This window comes from Gopherus flavomarginatus, chromosome 1 (genome assembly GCF_025201925.1).
Source record: "Gopherus flavomarginatus isolate rGopFla2 chromosome 1, rGopFla2.mat.asm, whole genome shotgun sequence".
Classification (NCBI taxonomy): domain Eukaryota; kingdom Metazoa; phylum Chordata; order Testudines; family Testudinidae; genus Gopherus; species Gopherus flavomarginatus.
In genome coordinates, this window is record NC_066617.1 from 81,402,744 (window position 1) to 81,426,411 (window position 23,668).

At 40.2% G+C, this 23,668-nt stretch overlaps 1 protein-coding gene across 5 annotated transcripts in view; it reads left to right on the top strand.

The window, feature by feature from the left end:
• Positions 1-23,668, top strand: part of LRRIQ1 (leucine rich repeats and IQ motif containing 1) — a 170,305-nt gene that overhangs the window by 56,941 nt on the left and 89,696 nt on the right. For 4 of the 5 annotated variants that reach the window (XM_050934131.1, XM_050934120.1, XM_050934158.1 and 1 more), the window contains exons 15-17: positions 12,152-12,328; positions 19,416-19,898; positions 22,281-22,491. In XM_050934131.1, coding sequence (XP_050790088.1) covers positions 12,152-12,328; positions 19,416-19,898; positions 22,281-22,491 — 871 coding nt within the window. The remainder of the gene's footprint in view (positions 1-12,151; positions 12,329-19,415; positions 19,899-22,280; positions 22,492-23,668) is intronic. The other variant, XM_050934141.1, reaches the window with a different exon arrangement.

Genomic DNA, 23,668 nt, shown 5'->3' on the forward strand with positions numbered 1-23,668 from the left:
TCTCAGCGTTTACAGCGTCCTTTCTCCCAGGGGTTCGGAACACTCTAGAGGATCAACTGAGCAGGTCCTTCTTGTGCCACGAGTGGTCGATAGGCCCGGATGTTATTCATTTGGTCTTCCAGAAGTGGGGATTTCCCCACACAGACCTGTTTGCCTCCCGCGCGAACAGGAAATTCCAGATGTTCTACTCCTTCCAGGGTCTTTCACCAGGGTCGATCTCGGATGCAGTCCTAATGCCGTGGAAGAACCAGCTGCTCTATGCCTTCCCACCGTTCCCGCTGGTTCACAAGGTCCTGCTAAAACTCCACAGGGACAGAGTGCACCTAATCATGATCGCTCCAGCATGGCCCAGGCAACACTGGTACACCACGCTGCTAGACCTGTCGATAGCCAACCCAATTACCCTGCCACTCTACTCAGACCTCATAACACAGGACCACGGCAGTCTTCACCACCCAGACCTGCAGGCCCTTCTCCTCACGGCATGGCTGCTGCGTGGCTAAACCAGTCAGAGTTGCATTGCTCTGCTTTGGTACAACAAGTACTCCTGGGTAGGCAAGCCTTCCACTCGGTCAATGTATCTGGCCAAGTGGAAAAGTTTCTCCTGCTGGTGTGGAACGCAAAATGTTACTCCCACTGAGGTCGCGATCCCTACCATCTTGGACTACCTCTGGTCTCTTAAGCAGCAGGGCCTGGCAGTATCTTCATTGAGGGTGCACTTGGCGGCCATCTCTACCTTCCACCCAGGGGAGAGAGGCCGCTCCGTGTTCTCGCACCCTATAGTTACTAGATTTCTCAAGGGCCTAGAACAGCTATACCCCCAAGTACACCGCCCTGCCCCTACCTGGGACCTCAACCTAGTCTTAAACAGACTTATGTCTCCACCGTTCGAGCCGTTGGCAACTTGCTCGCTGCTATACCCTATCCTGGAAGACAGTTTTCCTCGTAGCCATTACGTCGGCCAGGCGAGTCTCCAAGCTTCGAGCATTCACAGTGGACCCACCGTGTACTGTCTTTCACAAGGACAAGGTGCAGTTGCAACCACACCCAGCGTTCCTCCCTAAAGTGGTATCGGCCTTCCATACCAATCAGGACATCTTCCTTCCGGTCTTCTTTCCGAAGCCACACTCATCTCGAAGGGAACAACAATTGCACTCCCTAGATGTCCGTAGAGCGCTCGCATTTTATATTGAACAGACGAAGCCCTTTCGTAAATCGCCCCAACTTTTCGTTGCAGTGGCTGACCGAATGAAGGGCCTACCTGTCTCCTCCCAGAGAATCTCCTCTTGGGTGACGGCGTGCATCCGCGCTTGCTATGACTTGGCTCATGTTCCCTTGGGCCATCTCACCGCACATTCTACCAGGGCTCAGGCTTCATCGGCTGCCTTCCTGGCTCAGGTACCAATCCAGAAAATATGTTGTGCAGCTGCCTGGTCCTCAGTCCACACCTTTGCTTCGCATTATGCTCTGGTTCAACAGTCTAGAGATGATGCAGCCTTTGGCTCAGCAGTTTTGCATTCTGCCACATCTTGCTCCGACCCCACCGCCTAGGTAAGGCTTGGGAATCACCTAACTGGAATGGATATGAGCAATCACTCAAAGAAGAAAAGACGGTTACTCACCTTTGTAACTGTTGTTCTTCGAGATGTGTTGCTCCTATCCATTCCAAACCCACACTCCTTCCCCACTGTCAGAGTAGCCGGCAAGAAGGAACTGAGGGGTGGCTGGGTCGGCAGGGTTATATATCCGGTGCCATAGCGGCGCCACTCCAGGGGGCTCCCAGCCGACCCACCGAGTGTTGTTAGGGTAAAAAGTCTTCCGACGAATGTGCACGTGACCTGCGCATACCTAACTGGAATGGATATGAGCAACACATCTCGAAGAACAACAGTTACAAAGGTGGGTAACCATCTTTCCTTTTGTGTTCAGAGATTTATAACTTGGATGGAGGTGAGAGGGAATGAGTCTGGATAAAAAGAATTGGAAAAAGTTCATGACTTCAGTGTTCTTTTTATGGAGACATTCTGTTTCCTTCTGATTTCCTTCCTTCACCTTGAAGGACTCTGAAGAGTCATTGAAGGTATAAGTGAGCAAGTAGCTGTCTGTCTTCACTTGTAAAATTGTTAACACAAAGCATGCTTTCTCTACCCACAACTCTTTGGTCTTAGATAATAGGTTATTTGCAGGAGTGTATGACACTTCTACATGAATGAAGTAGGAACAGTAGAGGTATACTGTGAGAGAGAACTGTGATGTACTTACATACATCTCTTTACAATAGCACTGATGGAGAGGGGGGAACTGCATAAAACATGCATAAAAATGGGCTGAATTCTGCACTGTTTATTTGAGGAAAATTCTTATTGATATCAATGAAAACTTTGCTCAAGCAAGGACCACAAAATGTAGCCCATCATTTCTGGATTTTTAGTAAAATGCTATATATTTTCATAAGTTTGCCAGAGTGTGGCAGTGGTTACTTCAAACTTATTCTCCCTTCTAATTAGCTTTTTTTCCCAACTCCAAATAAAATTAAAGAACATGTCTTAAAATGCTTTATAGCTTTATAAAGTTAAACTCACAAATTAAGATGGTTTAGTAGAGTGCTTACTGCTGTTCTGGCACAGATGTTTGTCACTCAGATGTTTCACAGCGCACCTATCACTTCATCTCTGTTCTCTTTCTGAAATGGTGTACAAATTTAAATTGTCAGGTTTACTAGGTTCCATCTCTTTGAGTTACTGCAATCCCTTTCATAATCTCAATAGAACACTTTTATGATATTTCTAGTGAGTGATTGCTGTGCAATGCTTCTTAAAAAGTAGTTTTCATTTGAATAAACTTTGAGAAAACAATATTTGATTATGGATTTTTGTTTGCAGGGGTATATAGGACTAATTCTTCAGTTGTGGTTGAGATATGGTTAGTATAAGAGGTTGGGGGAGAGAACAGGACAAAGTGTTAAATCTCAGGCTTCAGAGACTGAGGCCTGGTCTACACTAGCCTGTTATTTTGGAATTAGCTGAGTTATTTTGGAAAAAGAATGATTCCGTCCACATGACCAATCTTTTTTTTCGATTTTAAAGGGCTCTTTAATTTGATTTCTGTACTCCACTTTGGTAAGTGGAGTAGCGCTTAAATTGAGATCGCAATCCCGGGTTAAAGGTATTGTGGATGCAATTCAATGTTATTCGCCTCCGGGAACTATCCCAGGATGCTCCCTTATGACCGCTCTGGTCAACCCTCTCAACTCCAATGCACTAGCCAGGTGGGCAGGAAAAGCCCTGGAAACTTTTGAATTTCATTTCCTGTTTGGTCACCAGCAGCACAGGTGACCATCAGAGCAGTCCACCATCATAGGCGACCATGCAGAGTCCACCATCACAAGAAATCACGCAGTCCTGGATTTGCAGACGAGCTCCAGTGTGGTCCAAACGAGAGGTACTGGATCTCATTGCATGCTGGGGAGATGAGTCTGTGATGGCAGAACTACGTTCCAAAAAAAGGAACGCAAATGCCTATACTAAAATCTCCAGGGCCATGATGGAAAGAGGCTACTCCAGGGACACAGAGCAGTGTCATACAAAAATCAAGGAGTTCAGGCAAGCGTACCAAAAAGCCAGGAAGGCAAACGGGTGCCCTGGGTCACAGCCCCATACATTCCGCTTTTACTGTGAGCTCCATGCAATTATGAGGGGTGACGCCAGCACTGCCCCACCACTGTCCGTGGACACCTGCAAGGCGGGAGTGGCATGGAGCGAGGAGGAAGGGACATTGGAGGATGAAGGAGGAGGAGGGAAGTGCATAGGCAGCAAGTGGGGAATCCATTTTCCCCCCTAGCCAGGAACTAATCTTAACACTGGATCCAATAGCCTCCCCTCCCTCCCAAGGCAGGCTCCTGTTCCATGACCCTGAAGAAGGTACTTCTGGTAAGTGAGAGCCTGATCGGAGCCAAACGGTGGCAGGGGGGAACCCAGCCACACTAGGTTGTTCGCGTTTAGAGTAAATGGCTCATCCCTGCTCTGAGCCTGATCAGAACCACATGGTGGGGGGCGGGGTGTGTGTGTGTGTCGTGTGCAGTGATCATCCCAGAGGGCCCGCAGGCCCTCCTTTTATATGGCAAACCCACCAGGCATTGCTTGCTGTGGGAAAGGAGGCCCAGCAGTTTGAAAGCATTGAAATGAATGTCGAAGAAGCAGAACCCCGTGTGCCTGCAAGATGAATTCTGTTGCCCAGCCATGTGTGATGGCTTACTCATACGAAAGTGCCCCCCTTGTTCTCTGCAATGTATTTTTTAAAATACTACCATCCCTTTTTCTCCTCCCACTGGTGCAAATGTTTCAACTCGGCCCCTATCTACTCCGTCCCAGAGGCTGGTCCAGATTAGAAGGCGGAAAAAATGAACTCAGGAGGACATGTTTGCCGAGCTCATGCAGTCCTCCCGCACTGATAGAGCCCAGCTGAATGCATGGAGGCAAACATTTGCGGAGTCCCGTAAAGCATTACAGGAACACGAAGAGAGAAGGGAGGCGCGCGGTGAGAGCAGGCAGGATGCTATGGTCAAGCTCATGGGGGAGCAAACTGACATGCGCCGCTGTATGGTGGATCTAATGCAGGAAAGGCAGCAAGACCACAGACTTCTGCTGCAGCCCATGTATAATCAAACTCCCTCCTCCACAAGTTCCATAGCCTCCTCACCCAGAGGTCCAAGAACTCAAGGAGGGAGGCTACGGGGAACCACACACCCAACCCCAGAGGATCGCCCAAGCAACAGAAAGCTGGCATATTGCGAACTTCTGATTTGGTTTCTGGACTTGTCCTTCCCTCCTCCTCCACCCCCTAACCCAACCCCTCCCCAGTCTACCTTCTAATTTCTCTCAATGCGTTGTGCCTCAGATAATCAGTTTTTAAACAATTTTGACTTTATTTCCTTTTATATATATAGGGTGCGGGTATCTTCAAGAGAAATAAACACAGTTGTCACACCGTATCCTGTCCAGTCATGAAACTGGCTTTCAAAGCTTCTCTGATGTGCAGCGCGCCCTGCTGCACTCTTCTAATCTCACCGTGTTATCTGGCTGTGCGAAATTGGCAGCCAGGCGAGTTGCCTCAAACGCCCACCCCGCCATAAATGTCTCCCCCTTACTCTCACAGATATTGTGGAGCACACAATAAGCAGCAATTATAATTGGAATATTGGTTGTGCTGAAATCTAACCGAGTCAGTAAATTGTGCCAGTGCCCTTTCAAACATCCAAAAGCACACTCCACCACCATTCTGCACTTGCTCAGCCTATAGTTGAACTGCTCCTTACCAGTGTCCTGGGTGCCTGTGTACGGCTTCATGAGCCATGGCATTAAGGGGTAGGCTGGGTCCCCAAGGATAACTGTAGGCATTTCAACGTCCCCAACAGTAATTTTCTAGTCTGGGAAGTAAGTCCCTTCCTGCAGCTGTTTAAACAGACCAGAGTTCCTGAAGATGTGAGTGTCATGCACCTTTCTCGGCCATCCCACATTGATGTTGGTGAAACAACCCTTGTGATCCACCAGTGCTTGCAGCACCATTGAAAAGTACCCCATGCGGTTTATGTCCTGGCCGCCACGGTGAGCTGGGGCCAAGATGGGTATATTCGTTCCGTCTATTGCCCTGTCACAGTTAGGGAACCCCAGTGCGTTAAAGCCATCCGCAATGGTCTGCACATTTCCCAAAGTCACTACCCTTGATAGAAGCTGGTCAATGATTGCATTGGCTACTTGCATCACAGCAGCCCCTACATTAGATTTGCCCACTCCAAACTGATTCCCGACTGACCAGTAGCTGGTGGGCGTTGCAAGCTTCCACAGTCCTATAGCCACTCGCTTCTCAATGGTGATGACTGCTCTCATTTTGGTGTCTTTGCTCTTGAGGGCGGGGGACAGCAAGTCACAAAGTTCCATGAAAGTGGCCCTACGATATACAAAAGTTTTGCAGCCATTGGGAAACATCCCAGACTTGCAACACTACACGATCCCACCAGTCTGTGCTTGTTTCCCGGGCCCAGAATCGGCATTCCACGGCATGAACCTGGCCCAATGCCACCATGATCTCCCAATCGCCACATGCCGTGCATCTAGGAATGTCTGTGTCCATGTCAAAGCAGCAAAGAATCCTGTGGTACCTATAGACTAACAAACGTATTGGAGCATGAGCTTTCATGGGTGAATTTTAATTTAATTTAATTTGTCGGATGCATGTCCATGTCCTCATCAGTATAGTAATCGCACTGTCATCGCTTCCTCGCCTGGTTTTGCAGGTACTGAACATACTGCTGGATAATGCGCGAAGTATTTACAATGGTCAAAACTGCAGCAGAGATCTGAGCGGGTTCCATGTTTGCCGCGCAATGGCACCTGCACAGGTAATCCTTGAAAAAGGGCACGAAATGAGCTGTTCAGTTCAAGATGGCCGATAAAAGGCGGTAAATGGTTGTCTTCTGTAGCTTCCACGGGAGCCCAGGACAGCTTCCACCGCTTTCTGCAGATTGTCTGTGCGGCTCTGTTCACGATGGCCATGAAACAGCAGGGAATTATTTCTTTCTGTAGCTTCCACGAGAGCCCAAGATCGACAACATGGAAAAAGCGGCGAGAGCAGAGTTTGTGGTGGAAGCGTGAGCAGAGTTTGCGGCAGAAGCTGTGCGGCTCTGTTCATGATGAGCGAGAAACAGCAGGGAATTTTTGCCTTCTGTAGCTTCCACAGGAGCCCAGTACCGACAATGTGGAAAAAGTGGTGGAAGCTGTGCGGCTCTGTTCACAATGGCCAAGATACGGCGGGAAAAGAGTAGCTAGAAAGAGGAGAGGACATTTGAAGTGGATTCAACATACCAGGAAACAGGCGGTGCACCATGCTGCACCATCTGCTGGCAGCATGGCGTCTACTGTAGCTTTCACAGAGAGAGGAGCGAGCAATGGCACACACCCAGAAAAACGCGCAAGAATATTTTTGCCCCATCATGCACTGGGAGCTTAACCCACAATTCCAATGGGCGGCAGAAACTGCGGGAACTGTGAGATAGCTACCACAGTGCAGCGCTCCGCCATTCGATGCTATTCTCGGTACTGTGGACACACTCCGCTGAATTCACGCACTTTAGTGGGGACACATAACATTGAATGTATGAACTCGATTCAGGAAATTCGAATAAAATAACTTCGAATTAATTTCGTACTGTATACGTACCCTGAGCCAGTCTCGAGTGTAAAGCAGAGCAGCTTCAGGGACACTGAGGGCCATCCCAGCAGCTGAAGAATACAGGCAACCAACTGTGCACATTTTCCCTGCCCACATCCCCTAGACTGAGAGGGTTGTCAGGAAGCCTCTATAACAACTCTGTACTACCTAAGGATTATTCTACATTTGGGAAATCTTTAAACGACTGGATCTGCCATCTTTCTGGCTGCTTTGTGGGATATGAAGCAGCCAGTGTGGGCACCAGGAACTAGCCCTATAATGTGGGGTTATCTTTGCTCTGACTATGTGCTTCATGCCTTTAATCGACTTCTTTGCCCAGGAGTTGTATCTCACTCCTTCATATGGGATTTTAAAACTGGCTGAAAACTCATTCCATAAATAAGCTGCATATTTTTTCTTGGGGTAGTCCAAATATATTCCATAAAGCCTGTATTTTAATTTGGAGAAGGAGCCTTCTCAAGGTTACTGCCTCCCCCTGTAGCATCTCCTGAAGCAGTGAGTCCTTGTTGACCCCTTTTCCTACCAACTTTTACCCCCATAACATGAGAGGGCAATGTGCTGACCTCCCCCTCCCATCACCTACAGTGGTGTTTGTACTTGGATTGGGAGCAAAAACGTTTTCCATAGATAAATGTAAAGCACATCTTCGTTTTAAGTCCATATTTTGAAAGTGAATGTCTATGAATGCCAGCTAGGTTGGGTAATAAGGAGTCATACACTCCAGCCAAAGTTCCTGGTCTATTGTAACCCAGGGTAACTGTGTCCTTTGCCATCCTCTGTCTATATTCTTTGTCGTGCTTTAACTGTGCTACCTCACTATAATGTAGCATAAGCCCTTGCCATTAAGTCCTCATACTTGAACAAGGAAATATAACTCTCTAGCAAGTTATGCTCACATAACTGCAAAAGACTGTTCTTAAAATTTTGAGGCACTTTGAGGTTTGTTCTCATCTTTTTTTGTTCTTTTTGTCGACTTTCTCTGACTGTTGTTCTCTAAAGAGCCAGGAAAATAAATCGCCAAACTCCCCCTTTCCAAATCTTTTCCTTAACCTTTTTAGGCAGATGATTCCTGAGTGGCCAATCTGATCCTGCATCAGATCCAGAGTTCTTTCATTTAACTTTCTGGTCTGGTAGCTTCAAGAGGAAGATGGCAGGCCTGGAATCCAACTTTTGTCTTGTACATGATAGGGCAGAATAAACTATTGGGTCAATAAGCTGTCCCTATTATACAACTTTTTAAGTGAGCCATTTAATTGATTGACCAGAGCAGGGGTAGGCAACCTATGGCATGGGTGCCATAGGAGGCACACAAGCTGATTTTCAGTGGCACTCATACTGCCCTGGTCCTGGCCACCGGTCCAGGGGGCTCTGCATTTTAATTTAATTTTAAATGAAGCTTCTTAAACATTTTAAAAACCTTATTTACTTTACATACAACAATAGTTTAGTTATATATTACAGACTTATAGAAAGAGACCTTCTAAAACATTAAAATGTATTACTGGCACGCAGAACCTTAAATTAGAGTGAATAGATGAAGACTCGGCACACCACTTCTGAAAGGTTGCCGACACCTGGACCAGAGTAATCTAAAATGTTTCCAAATAAGGGCATCTAGTATTTATTTGGGAAAGGATTACTTATATAGAATAGTTCTAAGTATAGAAAACAGATATTAAGCCCATTAAAAATATCAGTATTCTGAGTTGAGATAACAAGGTTCAGATAAGATATGAGAAAGTAGTTGATTGTGATTTTGACTAGGAACACTTAAAAAAAAATTAAAAGAGCTTAGCAATTTGTTCCTGGCCTGGCTTGTATTGTTTATCAAAAGTGATATCACAAGGCGGTGGAATATGTAGCAATGTTTGAGGGTTTATTTTTTTTAATTATTAAAAAATATATTACTGATTGATAAGCTCTTCTTGGAACCATAGATTGAAATATTTCTTAACTTCTTTTCTCTTTGTTTTCCTAGTCTCTAGGACCAATCTTTCCAATCCACAGAAATATGCCCTAGTAACGTTCTTGTGATTTCCTACTTTTGCTGCACGCGAGCCATAGTCCCTCAAGTACAGTACCACGTGACTGTATATAGTAACCTTCAGTGTGATCAGATCATTATCCGAGTAAACATTTACTTTGACATTCATTTCTGTAATCATTTTTTGTACTTTTTTCAGTTCCCTGCATAACTTCAAGCCAGTTAAACATAAAATTTTGTACTCCAGTATTACAAGCTTCCCCAGTGCAGTTACTTGCCATTTTTTTACTTTATTGGCGTGAGAAATTCAGGTTTTGTTTTGTTTTGTTTTTTGCATGTGGTATATAAACAGAGAAAAATATATATGTATATTTTCTCCAGAAGGAAATCTTTTAGCAAACTTCAGGTTAGTATTCAAGTGGAAAAACATGTGCACATTTTTGGACTTTGAAGCTTTCAAACAGTAGCAGAAGTAGTTGTAAATACATGTTTATATTTAATGCATACAGGTATTTGTACTACTGTTGATGAATGCAAGTACTATTTAATATTATTCTTCAACATATGACATTTCAGTAAAGCTCACATTTACGTTTACACTGTTTTTAATTTTTGATGTCTCATAGAACTAATTTCTTCCTCAGACATTACTCAGGAAAAAGAAATTACTTCTGAATTCTTATTAACTTTAAGAACTGATACCTCAGGTTCCTCTCTTAGATCATTTGGCCCAATAGAGCTTTTATGATTGGACAAGAGATTCATTTATCTAAAGGATTTAAAGGCTGGGATAGTATAAAATATGGATTTGTTGAATACAGCATTAACTATAACTTCAGGCAATATGTTCCAATGAACTTTACGTAACCCCTTGATACCAACAAAGGAATTAGTTGTAAAATTTTCCAATCGGTTTCCTACTTTCATGTCCAGCCAGCGATAACACCAACAAAACTGAAGTACTAAGAAATTGCTTTTTAAAAATTAAACCCTGGGATCAGTCTGAGCGTTCCTAGGGGAATGTGTTTCACTGCAGTAATGATTAATAGAGCCTCTTAAGTGACAGAATATTCACCAGGAAGTTTTCACTAAATGAAATATTGACTCAGCCGTGCACCAAGAGAAACCCAGCTGGAAAAACTAGTGTTGAGATCCTATAGCTCGAAGATACACTACTTCCAGCATTAATCAACTTGATATGGCACTTTTTAAATGTATCATTATTCAACATTGGCTCTTCACTACAAGCTCAAGGCCAGTGTATCTAAAATGATCCTTTTATTTTAAGTATATTTTAGACAGTATTACATTTGCCATAACAAGGAGAGAGAGAGAGAGAGAGAGAGAGGGAGTAATCTTTATATCTGCATCAAATAGCACTGTTGTAAAGACTTTTGCCAATCTATATTGTGGATAATGTAACTCAACCATAGAAATTTGCTCAGATTTGAAACTTGGCATATATGATCTCAGCTAAGTAACATTCTTTTCTTTAAATATGGGTGACTGTCAAGGAATGCTCTGGTTCTGTAGGATTATGTAATATAGTCTTAACTGATGGCAAGTGTTTCTATAGTGCGGAATAGGCTTTCTTTAATGTGTGTTGTTTAAATCTAAATAAAGGAAAAGCTAATTCAGACTTATTTAAAATTCTCTGCGTTAAGATATACTATTTTACCAATTTAAGATATTTTTTGCAATTTGATAACTTGAAAAAAAATTGAAATGAAAATAAGGGATATTGGACACAATACATATTGTATTGTCCTAAATAAATATTTTGAATACCATGAGGTTTAATTGGCGAATAAGACACAAATAAAAAGTGTTCTTAACATCTGTGTGCCAGATTATCCCTTGCATGGAAAGAGCTGCCCAGGAAATTCATTAGCCGTCTCCCCTCTGATTTAACTGGTACAACCTCCTTTTTTCTAGGATGGACTTCATGCTATGAGGGGCATTGTTAATCCCATAGTCTATTAAGTCAGATGTTACACATTTCTGAATATATATTTTTTAAAATACATCTTTTAGAAAACTAAAAATGATTTCCAATAGCTATCTAATGTGTTTTTTTAAAGGGGGTGAATTAACCCAGTCCTGTTCTATTGAAGTCAGTGGGAGTTCCATTTATGTATATACAGAAGCAGGGACCTATCCTAGTGACTAGGATTGGAGCAGGAGGCATCCCTTAATTCTCATAAAGATGTGTGATTTAACAGCACTAGAATTTGCAAGTTCCATGCTGTTTTCCTCTCATTCATAACTTGCAACACCCCTGCTGTTCCACATGGACTTTCTTGAGACTGCTAGTCAGGTTGAATTGTCTTGTTTTTGTTGTGTATACAGATGGAGAGTGAGATGAGATTGCAATGCCATTTTCATTCCCAGTCTATGCAGTATTTGAATTTGTCTCCAAAAGTGTTGGGTCAACCAGTGCTGCTTTATTTTTTTTTTGTTACTCCATCATGATATAGTTTTCTGTATTGCTTTCAAATCAGTTGCCTATGTTTAAAATAAAACACAAAAATATTTCAGGTACTCATGGAGTTGTTAATGGTAATAGATGACATCTGGATGACATCTGACATCACCTTTTGAATCAGAGATTTTTGTCATTGACTTCAGCGTGGCCAGGATTTCACCCAGTGTCTATATACCTACAAAGTATTAAGAATTGCTGCTAAGAAATGATTTCTTATGTTATTTTTGTGGTTTCAATAAGAGTAAATATTGCTAGTAATAAACAGTAAATAAATATCAAATAAGGTATAGTAATTTTATGTAAACATTTTCATGTATACCAAAATGTTTAGTAAAATAACATAATTAAAGATCAATCTCTTCAAGTAGTTGTGATGGGTATTTCTAGACTTTGGATTCTAAAATGCAAGTTTTTCCATTATGCTAGTGATGGATTGTTCTCTCCTCTTTTAAAAGGTGTTCCCTACTTAAGATACTTCCTATTTTGCAATTTCTTAATGGTGAAAACCTAAATTCTCCTGAAAAACTCTCAACTGAAAGAATCAAAGAGTCAGAACCAGGAAGCTTTTTGAAATTTTGTCAAGCCCAGATTGAAGAAATTGACTTAATAAAAAAGAAGACCATTGAACAAGGGTAGATATCTGAAATCTTTTTATGCAAATATTATTATTTTCAAAAACAACCTTTTAAAAATGTTATGTCTTTAGTTTACTTCCTCATTGTTTTCCTGTATTTTACTTAAATTTTTGTCTGGGAATATAAATTACATTAAGAATAAGAGTATATATTAGTAATTTAAACAGAGAGAGCATTACAATGATGTTATAAATATCCTCAAAATAAGCTTACAAAGACAGGTCAGAGTTTAGGTTAAATTTAAGAGATCCAAACAAGTTTGTCTATCCTCTAAGGGCCGATTCAATCAATACATTTTAGTATTTGTGTTCCAAGATTAGATTAAATTGATTTTTGTTAAAGGCACATTGAGATATTTTTCCATATTAGTTTTTCTTGGGTATATTGATAATACTCCAAATGAGTACATAAGTAAAGCTTGAAGTTTTTATAAGGGAAGACTGTGGGGCTTGATGCTTGAGCAGTTGTCCTGTGGTAAATTTTTCTTAAATAAATTTATGAGATTGAATTGTCTTGCAAGGAGATAATGTAGAAGTATGGAGAAAACATCTTTCCCAGAATAATTTTAGAAAAGATAACATAAAGCAGGTAATAATGAGGCAGGTAACACTGCTTAACAAATTAATTGGTCTTGGGCCAACCAAAAGTTTCCTGTTTGATCATTGCTAAATTAGTTCTGATACATACGCCAAGAAATGGATATATCAATTCAAATAATTCACTTGTCTAGCACTGAAATGTCAAATCCTTTTAGAAACCAAGAAGTTGGTCACTCTGTGTGTGTGGGTGCGTGTGGGTGTATACGCTTGAATGTAAGTGTACGCATAAATAAAATGTACAGTATTTGTTAACAGACATCCTCCTACTATAGATGTTGCATAAATAGCTTTTTTTCATTTTTTCAAATATGTTACAAGTTTATTTTTGTACAGGTTTTTTTATGTTTGCTTTATTTTGATAAGGGATATTACTGGGGCTTTTCTTGTTCTGATTAATCTCTGGAATCACTCAATGTTTTCATCCTGGGGCAACATCTACATTTCCGGGATGAGACCTTCATGCATTGTCTATAGTGATTGTTCTATTCCTTACTAAGAGTTATAGATTTTGTTAGCATAAAATATTTGTGATATGAATTCTGAACTGCATATTATTACAATATCTCATACAAAATATCTATTTGTTTTTTAGCTATTTATCAGAAACACGCTTTTGTGTATATTTCATAAAATAATACAGAAATCTGTGATCTGAGTTTCTCATTCCATTCATTAGTTCTTTGGTATCTTGCATAGGAATAGACGCTTCAGTTCAGGAAAGTAATCAGGCCTATGCTTAACTGTAAGTGGGTGAATATTTCCACTAAAGATAATGGCACTGCCCATATGCTTGAAGTTAAGTGCTTACTTAAGTGCTTTGCTGAAACAGGCCCAGATAAATCAGGAAACTGTAAATCTTTCCAAGCCTTTCTGTGACCTATTAGCACCTTTACATTAGGGACTGTAATAACTTCTTAAACCAGAAAATAACTCTTTTTAATGTTAGGTAATCTCTGAAGGGCTTCAGATATCTACCATTTTATGGTTCACAAGGTCTAGTATTAAAGGTTCTTCACTCAAAACAAAACATTTTACCCATGTTTGTTAGATGTATTCTCTCATATCATGAGGTGTATCTGAGTTGTCTTGCTATATTAACAGATTATCATTTTATTTTCCTATATGAGTAATGCTGTCATGCTAACTCTTCTTATAATGTATGTTGAAGACTTAGGTGTGTTATTTTGCAGAAATATTCTCACTACTTCTTCAAGTGCTTGCTTATGTCGATTCCAATTAGGTATGTGCGCACTGCATGCACAGTAGCCAGAAGGTTTTTCTCCTAACAGTACTCCTGAGGTTGGCTCAGGTGGCCCCTGGAGTCACGCCTCTTTGATGCTGTATATAGGGCTCTGCCGACCCACCCCCACTTCAGTTCCTTCTTTCCACCTGTGACAGTTAGCCAGATCACTTGTTCCCTCTTGCTTTGGTAAGCTTTCTCTCTAGTAGTCTTCAGACTGTTTTTTCTGTAGTTAGACCAGTAGTTAGTAGTTGTAGTTAGTTTAGTCACTATATCGTTAGAATTCCAGTAAGGAATTGTTCTGGGGTACTCCCCATTCTACTCATCCACTAGGTGCTGTTCAAGGTTTGGAGGGACGAAGCCTCGGTAATATTGATAGCTCCATGGCAGCACCGGTACACATCTCTTCTGGAGCTGTCAGTGGAAACTCTGATCACACAACCGCTTCTCCTGGACCTAATAACTCAGGACCATGGCTATCTTCAGCACTGCAACCCTGAATCTCTACACTTCATGGCTTGGAAGCTCCAGGGCAAACCCAATGGAGCTTGCTTGCTCAGATCCAGTTATGGAAGTCCTCCTTGGCAGTAGGAAACCGTCTAGTAGGGCCACCTACCTAGCCACATGGAAGAGATTCACAATTTGGTCATCGCAGAAATACACGTCTTCTGCGCACTCAACAGTATCTTTTATCTTGGACTTCTGCACCTGAAGCAACAAGGACTTTCTATGTCATCAATAAAAGTCCACTTGGCTACCATTTCCGCCTTTCACCCAGGTGTGGCGGGCCAGTCGGTCATCGCAACTCAATAGTTGGATGCTTCCTTAAAGGACTTGAGAGGCTATACTCTCAAGTATGACAACCGATCCCGGCCTGGAACCTTAACCTAGTTCTTTCCAGAGTATTGGGGCTCCTCTTTGAGTCAGTAGCGACATGTTCTTTGCTTTGTCTCTCGTGAAAGGGAACATTTCTGGTAGCAATAACATTTGCCAGGAGAGTATCCAAGATTAAGGCTCTAACATCTGAACTTCCCTTCACAGTCTTCTATAAGGACAAGGTGCAGCTTCGACCACACCCAGCTTTCTTACCGAAGGTCATCTCCCAGTTTCACTTTAATCAGGACATTTTTCTTAGTCTTTTACCCCAAGCCGCATGCAAACAGCCAGGAACAAAGACTTCACTCTTTGGGTGTTCACTGGGCGTTACCCTTCTATATTGAACGGATGAAGCAGTTTCAAAAATCTACTCAACTATTCGTCACAGTAGCAGACAGAATGAAGGGACTCCCAGTCTCTTCTCAAAAAATTTCTTCATGGATTACCTCAAGTATCTGAACATGCTATGATCTGGTGAAAGTACCTGCCCCCATGCTGACAGCACACTTCATGAGGGTGCAGGCATCTTCAGTGGCATTCCTGGCCCAGGTCCCAACTCAGGAAATTTGCAGGGCTGCAGTGTGGTCCTCACTCCACACCTTTCCCATGTATTATGCCATTACTCAGCAGGCTGGAGACAGTGCAGCCTTCGGCAGAGCGGTGATTCATTCAGCAAACCCATGAGCTCTGACCCTACCTCCGAGTTCCTGGTTGGGAGTCACCTAATTTGAATCGACATGAGCAAGCGCTCGAAGAAGAAAAATGTTTACCTGCCTTTTATAACTGTTGTTCTTTGAGATGTGTTGCTCATGTCCATTCCAAGACCCACCAGCCTAACCCTCTGTCGGAGCAAGGCCAGCAAGAAGGAACTGAAGTGGTGGCGGGTCAGCAGGGCCCTATATATGGCGCCATGGAGGTGCAACTCCAGGGTGCATCTGAGCTGACCCAATGGGTACTGCTAGCAGAAGAACCTTCTGGCTACTGTGCACGTTACGTTGGAATGGACACGAGCAACATATCTTGAAGAACAACAGTTACAAAAGCTAGGTAACCATTTTTTCTATACGTGATAGTCAGTATATCCTAAATGGAGTGTATCCTCTTCTGTTTCAAATTATATGTACATATTATGTGAGCTTGCAGTGGAAGAATCACCTCATCAAGAGTCAACTTTGTCCTACATTAACCAGGTTTTTAACTAGTAACACCTTCCTTCTTTACTGTGTAAGTTCAGTATTGGAAGGGGTTTTTTTAACCTTTATCTGTAGCAAACTCTACAGATGAGGCCTGTAGAAGGTCCATTTAGTTTGTGTTTACAGTTCATTTTGTCTGACCATTCCTGGGTTCTAAGTCATACTGCCCTGATTACTTTTCAGGGCTATAGTATTTAGATTTATTCTTATTTTACGTGTCCACTTTTCTCTCCGGTTTCCAGAACGTGTTCACACTGCATGCTCTTATTCTTACAGCACACAGTAAGTTTTCTCATCTCCGTAGCCAGCTGTATTTTAATTGTGATTCTTGACGTCTGTTTTACAGATGAAGCACTGATGCTTCCTCACCAGTTTACCACTTGAAGCAATGACTCCTTGCTAAAAAATTTACCTACTATTTATTTACCATGTAGAGTACTTTATAGTGTCCTCAACTGTGGATCTATAACTGGTACCTCAATAAGCAAATCACTTTCCTGCAAAGTGACTATAGACACTTAAGACTGCTTCAGCCCTCAATAAGGATGGGAAATATCAATTGCTGGTGTATTTGGGGAGGTTACAACAAAATTCTAAAGCTATGGCAGTTCCTGCCATAATATAGCACTATGCAGCCTAAATTTTGGATATATTTGAGAAGAACGATTACAAGTAGATAATTCTCATGTCTAGTTTTTATTTCACAATTAATCTTTAATCTTCTTTAGTTTAATCTTTAGTTTAGTTTAATCTTTAGTTTAACTATCTTTTATTGCCAATGATATCTGAAGGTCCTTTAAAAATGTGACCCTTAGTAATTTTTAAATTTAAACTTGTAAATTGGAAATGGATGAAACAACTCTTATGAAATTTGGTTTTAAGAAGTATTCACTTGGATTACAATCCTTTATGTTATATTTTTTTTGGCCCAAAGCACATTTTATGGGTGATTTAAAAACCATTGAAAAGTGCACTTAAAAAAACACACATAAAAACTCCTAAACAAAACATACCTACATAAGCCTAAACAGCACAGCTATTATACTTACATACTGCGATACTTTTTCCAAGTCGACTGACTTAATGTAACGTTGAATAAGAACAGACTGAAAAAAGAGCAAGCTTCTTGTCTGTTTCACATCTCACTAAATTATGAGCCCCTGTAGGTACGACCTCAGCTATGTAATCTGCCAAAAGTAATCACTGGTTGGTTCTCTAATCCATGTTTCATATACCACTGCTGCTCAAATAAATTGTCTGTGCAGTTTCTGCTTTCAGATGCCTTGTTTTTACCATGCTTAAGAAATTATGTTTTTAAAAAATTAAATTTCTGTATTCTAATAATGCCTGCCACGTAATCTTTTGGCACTTACTAATAAATAGCTATACTAAGAAATGCAACACTTCAGTTTCAGTGATAGATACTGATGGAAGTTGAAAACCTTATAAATAGTACCTATTTAAAATAGTGAAAATGACAGGAAAGCTCTGTTATGGGAATGTGAAAGAAGAAATATAAACAGTAAACTCTTTCATGTATCTATAAGGGACTTCTGTATTTTTTAGTTGAATAATAATGATACTTCTATGTGTTTCCTCTATGCAGAATTATTTTACTACACAATTACAAACAGAATCTAATGTAATATCTGAGTGTACAGTCTGCACATACTGTTTGTCACAACTCATATTTCTTTTAAACACAGAATTGTGTAATAATTCTTTATTAAAGTGACATACACTGAATACTGAAATCTGATATAATTTATGTTTGGGAAAGTAAGTCATTCTACACTATCAGACAGCATGGTGCTTTATTAATGGCTATATTGCCAACATTGGTGAAAGGGTGCTTTTAAATATGTACTTGTAGGGTGAAGATCCAGATAAGAATAAGACATTTTTGCCAGAGCATTACTAATGCCTACATGTATTTTTGCAAAACTGATATCTAGCATGTTAGGCAAAGTCTTTGATGGCTTGTCAATAATAGTAGTAGTAGTAGTAAAGTCCATTTGTTTCTGGCTGACATCTGGTGACATCATAGCAGAATTTTCGGAAGCCTTTTCAATCCATTGCTAACTTCACACACACAGCATCTGAACTCCTAGTGATCTGCTGCAAATCTTCTATCCATCTTCTCACTGGTTGTCCTTTATTATAATGATCCATCACTATTGCTTTCATGATAATTTGTTCAAGGGTATTTTCATGTCTTTGTCTGATTTGATCACAATATATAAGTTTTCACCTGTTGATTTCCAAGAGCCAAGTCCACTTCTCTCTGGTAATATTTCAAATGTAAGTGCTTTTCTGACCAGGAGATGCACAAGAGTCTTCACCAATACCACATCTCAAATCCTTCAATTTTCTTTTTGTCTGCAGCATTAGTTTTCCAGGATTCATATCCATAAGTAACTAAAGTTCAGCAGTCAAACTTTCATGCACTTTGAGATGCCAGTTTTTCCACACTTTCATATAAAGACCATGGCTGAGTGATCCATCTCTAATCATATGCGATTTCTTTGGAGCAACCTCATTGGTTGGATATGTACGATCCCCAGATAATGAAATTGTAGCATTTCTCCATTTTGTTAATAGTCTTTTTAGACTTTATTCTCTTTTAGACCCTCACTAGACATTGAGACTTGTTGGTTGGAGTCTGTGTTTTGTTATGTTCTACTCTAGATTCAGAAATATTTAGTACCATCTTTACTTTGTCTTGCTTAGTTCCTGTTTTACAGTAGATTCATAAGGTTATTGGTGTATAGATTAAAATAGACTCAAATCCTCCAGAATTTGCTGGACTATGTGCTCCTAACCACATTAAAATTTGCAGTGAAATAGATACTCCTGTCTGTATTTCAAACCCAAAGTCTGAATACCAAGAATAAATAATTTTCTAATCAAGCTACTGGTACAGTAAAATAAGCAAACTACTATGTGTTAGGGTATTCAAGATACTGAAAAAATAAAGAGAAAGAAACAATATAAGAATATTATAAATTGGCAATTGAAGCAGGAGTCATTTAGTACTCAGTGTTCACTATGTTATGTGTGTGCTAAACTCATCCAATATGTGGTTTATATACATTAGAAAATAATTGCATGGTTGTTTTAAAAATATAATTCCAGCTGTCTAAAATAAATGTAATTGCATTTTTATCTTTCTTCAGAAATGCTTCTTCCTTGGATGCTGCACAGAGTCAGTGCTGGTATTTTAAGGAGCTGATGAAACTTAGTAATGAACACCGATATGCACATGAATATGGAGACCTAAACATTGCTGACAGAGACGAACCAGAAGCACAGCAAGATCATTTGAAGCAAACAGCCACCGACAGCCTACAGCAAAATAACCTCTTTATCGCTGGTGCAAAGGAAAATAAGCAGGGCTTGCTGAATCCTTCTGAAAGATGGATTACTACAGGCCACATTCAGCCTATGTGCATTAACTCCTCCGTACCTGTGCCTCAAAAAAAAAGTAATCAAGAGCACAAAATAAAGAAGAAAAGCATTGAATGTTACATCAGTCACAAAGGGGAGAGCAAAGATAACAGTAAAATATCAACCCCAACTACAAGAAATACATTCAGAGAGACAATTATTGCGAGTAATGAGGGAGAGAATCTCCAGCATGCTGAGTACAGTGTGGAAAAGTAAGATATAAATGTCAAATATTTGCTATTAAAACGCAGTTCCATTTCTGCATAATTGTAATGTGAAAAGTTAGTTTTCAAAATAGTTTCCAATGGGATGCAAACTTACAACTATTATGTTCCATTAAGGGTTTGACTGCACAGCAAGTTACCGTGCTGTGAATCTGCAGCGCACTAGCTTGCCATGCAGTAGCATCCTGTGTGGACACTGCTACAGCACAGTGAAAGTCCTGGAGTGTGGCTTAGCATTCTTTTACTTCAAAACGCAATGTCCTATATATAACACACTGGCTTGCTGTGCAGTAACTTGCCATGTAGACAAACCCTTTGTCTTTTCTGTTTACCTCTTATGTACTTTTTAATAAGTTTTAACTCTTATTGTCTCCTAATCATGGTTAAAATTCATATCCCTTATGACTGACAGTTCTGTGGTATTTTGTTGGTAGCATTTTAACAATATTTTAAAAATGTATTCTCATTGAAAACTGCGTGAAAGTAAGGAGAAAATTTAAAAATGTGACTTCTATCTAACTTTTCCTTTCTTGGTACTAAATACATGAACCCTCTGCCTAATTGTATAAAACAATAAGAAACAATAGTGCAGAGGTTTTTGACCACTGTTAGTAAGATTTTTTTTTCTGTAACTTTCATTAGGGCTCAGTCCTAATCTGTGCTGAGTTTACAGTTGAAAAAGTGGGAGGGAAAGGTGCTGTTAAAGCTACTTCTCCATTTTTCTGACCCAGGGCCAATCACATGCAGCTGTGCTGACTGAAGAGCCAACTATCTGTCCTGTTCTTGGCATTCCCAACCTGCCTCTTTCCATCCCATACAAAAGGGGTTGGGGAGCATAGAGCCAACTACACTTGATTTGTGCCACCTAAGGATTCTCCTGTGTGAAATGCAATGCTCTGTTGCCATTTAAGGCAGATTTCTAGCTGCTTTGTACTGATTCAGGCTTCACAGGCAGAACAGGAGGTGAAGATTCAGTCCCATGTACATAAGAGGTCAGACAGGACAAGGTGTCCAGTTTCAAAAATACACTGTACATAGAAACCTGGGGTATATTGTGAGGGGCAACACTGAAAGGTATGTTCCTTCAGTTTTCTTAGAAGTACAATATGCAGACAGCATTCCCTGTGTTTTGGGAGTTTTCTCTTTTTTTGGTTTTGGTCATACTTGGGAATTGATTAATTTATTATGAATGTATTTATTGAGAAGGACTGCAGAATACAGAATGAACTCCAATGGAAATGAGCGGGAGCATAGTAGCCTGTTATGAAACCTCTGTGTTTTTGAACATCTAAATCCTTTTCTATACGTTGCATTTAAAGTATTTTAATTAATTTTTAATATAAACATTCCAGGAATTCTTCCATTGGAAAGCCATCTTCTTAACTGTGAGTTGCACCCAGTGGTGTTGCAATGTTTTTTTTAATGGAGGTGCTGAAAGCTATTGGGCAAAATTGTAAACTAAACTACTTAAAATCAGGGGTGCTACTGCACCTCCAGCATTCCTAGTTTCCTCACCCCGGTTGTGTTTGCTCATCAGTACTTAAGCAAGGTTTTAAAATATACTTTTTCTGGTGATATCAATTATTTAAAAAAATTCTTCAGTATTTTCTTAAAGTTAAGGTATTTTAAAAAGCAACATATTTTCTATGTAATATTTACTTATCTCTGAGTTAACTTGTTGCCTTCAAAATTTTCCTGTGGGAGGCTCTGACTTGTTTCAGAGTATCTGCTTCACTGTCAGCTGCTTCACATTTTAAGCAGCTACACCTCAATAAGAAGAGAAAACAAAAAAAAATATAGAATTTTGGGGTGTTTCTCAATTCTTCTGCCCTTTCATTGGTTCGTTGATATAACAGATGCGAGGGGTTTTTTTCTTAACAACTTAGAATGGCCATCAGACATTAACTTCTCTATAAAAATTTTATCTGCAGATCACTGTAGGGAGAACGTGCCTTGGTTTCTTGAATTCCCCAAACCTTTAGAAAGCGCCAACCATTTGACAGATCTGAATATTCTGATGATAATATAATCAGGATTGTTTTACAGCATTTCAATTAATAACTGTACTTTTAAAACAGTAAGCAAAATGGAACTTGAACAATACTTTAACTACTAGGATTGCAGTATGAAATTATAAACTATATTATGATTTCATAAGGGTAACTACATGGCACCCCACGCATAGCTGTTTTAAATCATTGTGTAGTTTTAAAAGTATCCCTAGTGTATTACTCTCTTGAATAGTCTTGTTGTTTAAAAAGTAAAAATAGGTGGAAGCTGGAAATGCATTTTCCAAGAATCTCTCAACCATTGTGTGTGGATGAACACATGTATGCATATCTAACTTCTTTATTTTTTTGGTGTTGATAGTTTGGCAGCTACACTAATCCAGTCATATTGGCGAGGCTACATAATTCGCAGAGATATTAATTTCTGTGCTAGACTACATACGGCAGCATCAGAGATCCAGTGTGCTTGGCGGAAGTACCTTGCTAGGAGAAACGCTGTCTGCTGCAAAAAAGAAAGCAATGAACTCACAGTCGCTATAGAACAGAAGCATAAAGCTGCTGCCCTTATTCAGGTTGGTTTGCTACAGTGTTCTCTTCATTTGTTACAATTATACTTAGTAAGGAATGATCTGATTAATTAGCTGTATTTATAAGTAATGTTCATTCTGGTTTTTTCTTGAACCAAACAGATGATTCTAGCAGAAAACCCTTTTTCTGTTTAATAAAATCCTACATAAGCTTGAGAAGTTTTGCCTTTTACAAAATATTAGCTTGATTTTAATTTTACTGTGGTGGCTGAGGTAAATAATGCTATGTACCCTGTATATTCTTCGTTTCAAAATCTTTCTAGTCCTTTTTAAATTAAAGGGACACTGCCAGAATTTTTGGCCTTAGTAAACCTGTCTTGAAAGTTATTCCATATTGTATTTGTTGGGTGAAAACATCAAAGGTACCTAAGTGATTTAGGATCTTGTCTCATTTTCAAAAATATCTCAGGCACTTTGAAGCCTACATCTTATTTAAATGTCAATAGGATTTAATCTACTAAGTATCCTAAACTACTTTAGAAAATTTTACTGCTTTCCTCATGGATTTCCTCACATTGTGGCATCTGTTCAATGGAACTTGTCTTCTGGGAATGTAGAATGGGTGTCAAGAAAGGACCAGCATTATGGGGAAATGCTGGTTTTTCCTTCTCTTTGAATTCTAGAAATGGGCTCTCCAAGCACAGGTCACTTACCCAGGAGGATGCCATTTCCTGCCACCTGTGCTCTGGAAGAGCTGAGGATATAACCCAATATACAAGTTTTTAACCCAGCCAGTCAGAAGTGCTATAGTATGCCTGATTTAACTTTAATTGTATGTTCCTAGTAGTTACAGGCCAACAGAGTAACCAGTAGGAAACCAGATCTTCAGTCTCAGCATTTCATTATGTTTATGATAAATCATTAGTTTGTGGCAGCACACTGCAAATGATAAGGCAAAGCAGATACAGCGCTATTATTTTCACATAATTTTTGAGAAAGAGGAGGAAATGGCAATATCCTCTAATTTATACAGTGTAGGACATTCTTAGTGAGCAAGGAAAATTGCTATCCAAGTCCTAACACTGTCTGCTATAAAACAGGAATTTCCCTTTAAAACCATGATCCATAAAACTACAGTTATAAAAATAATTTTCCCGTGTATAATGTGCCTTTTATCCTAAAGTATCCAGTATGTCTTTGCACATGTTCCTAATGTCTTGCA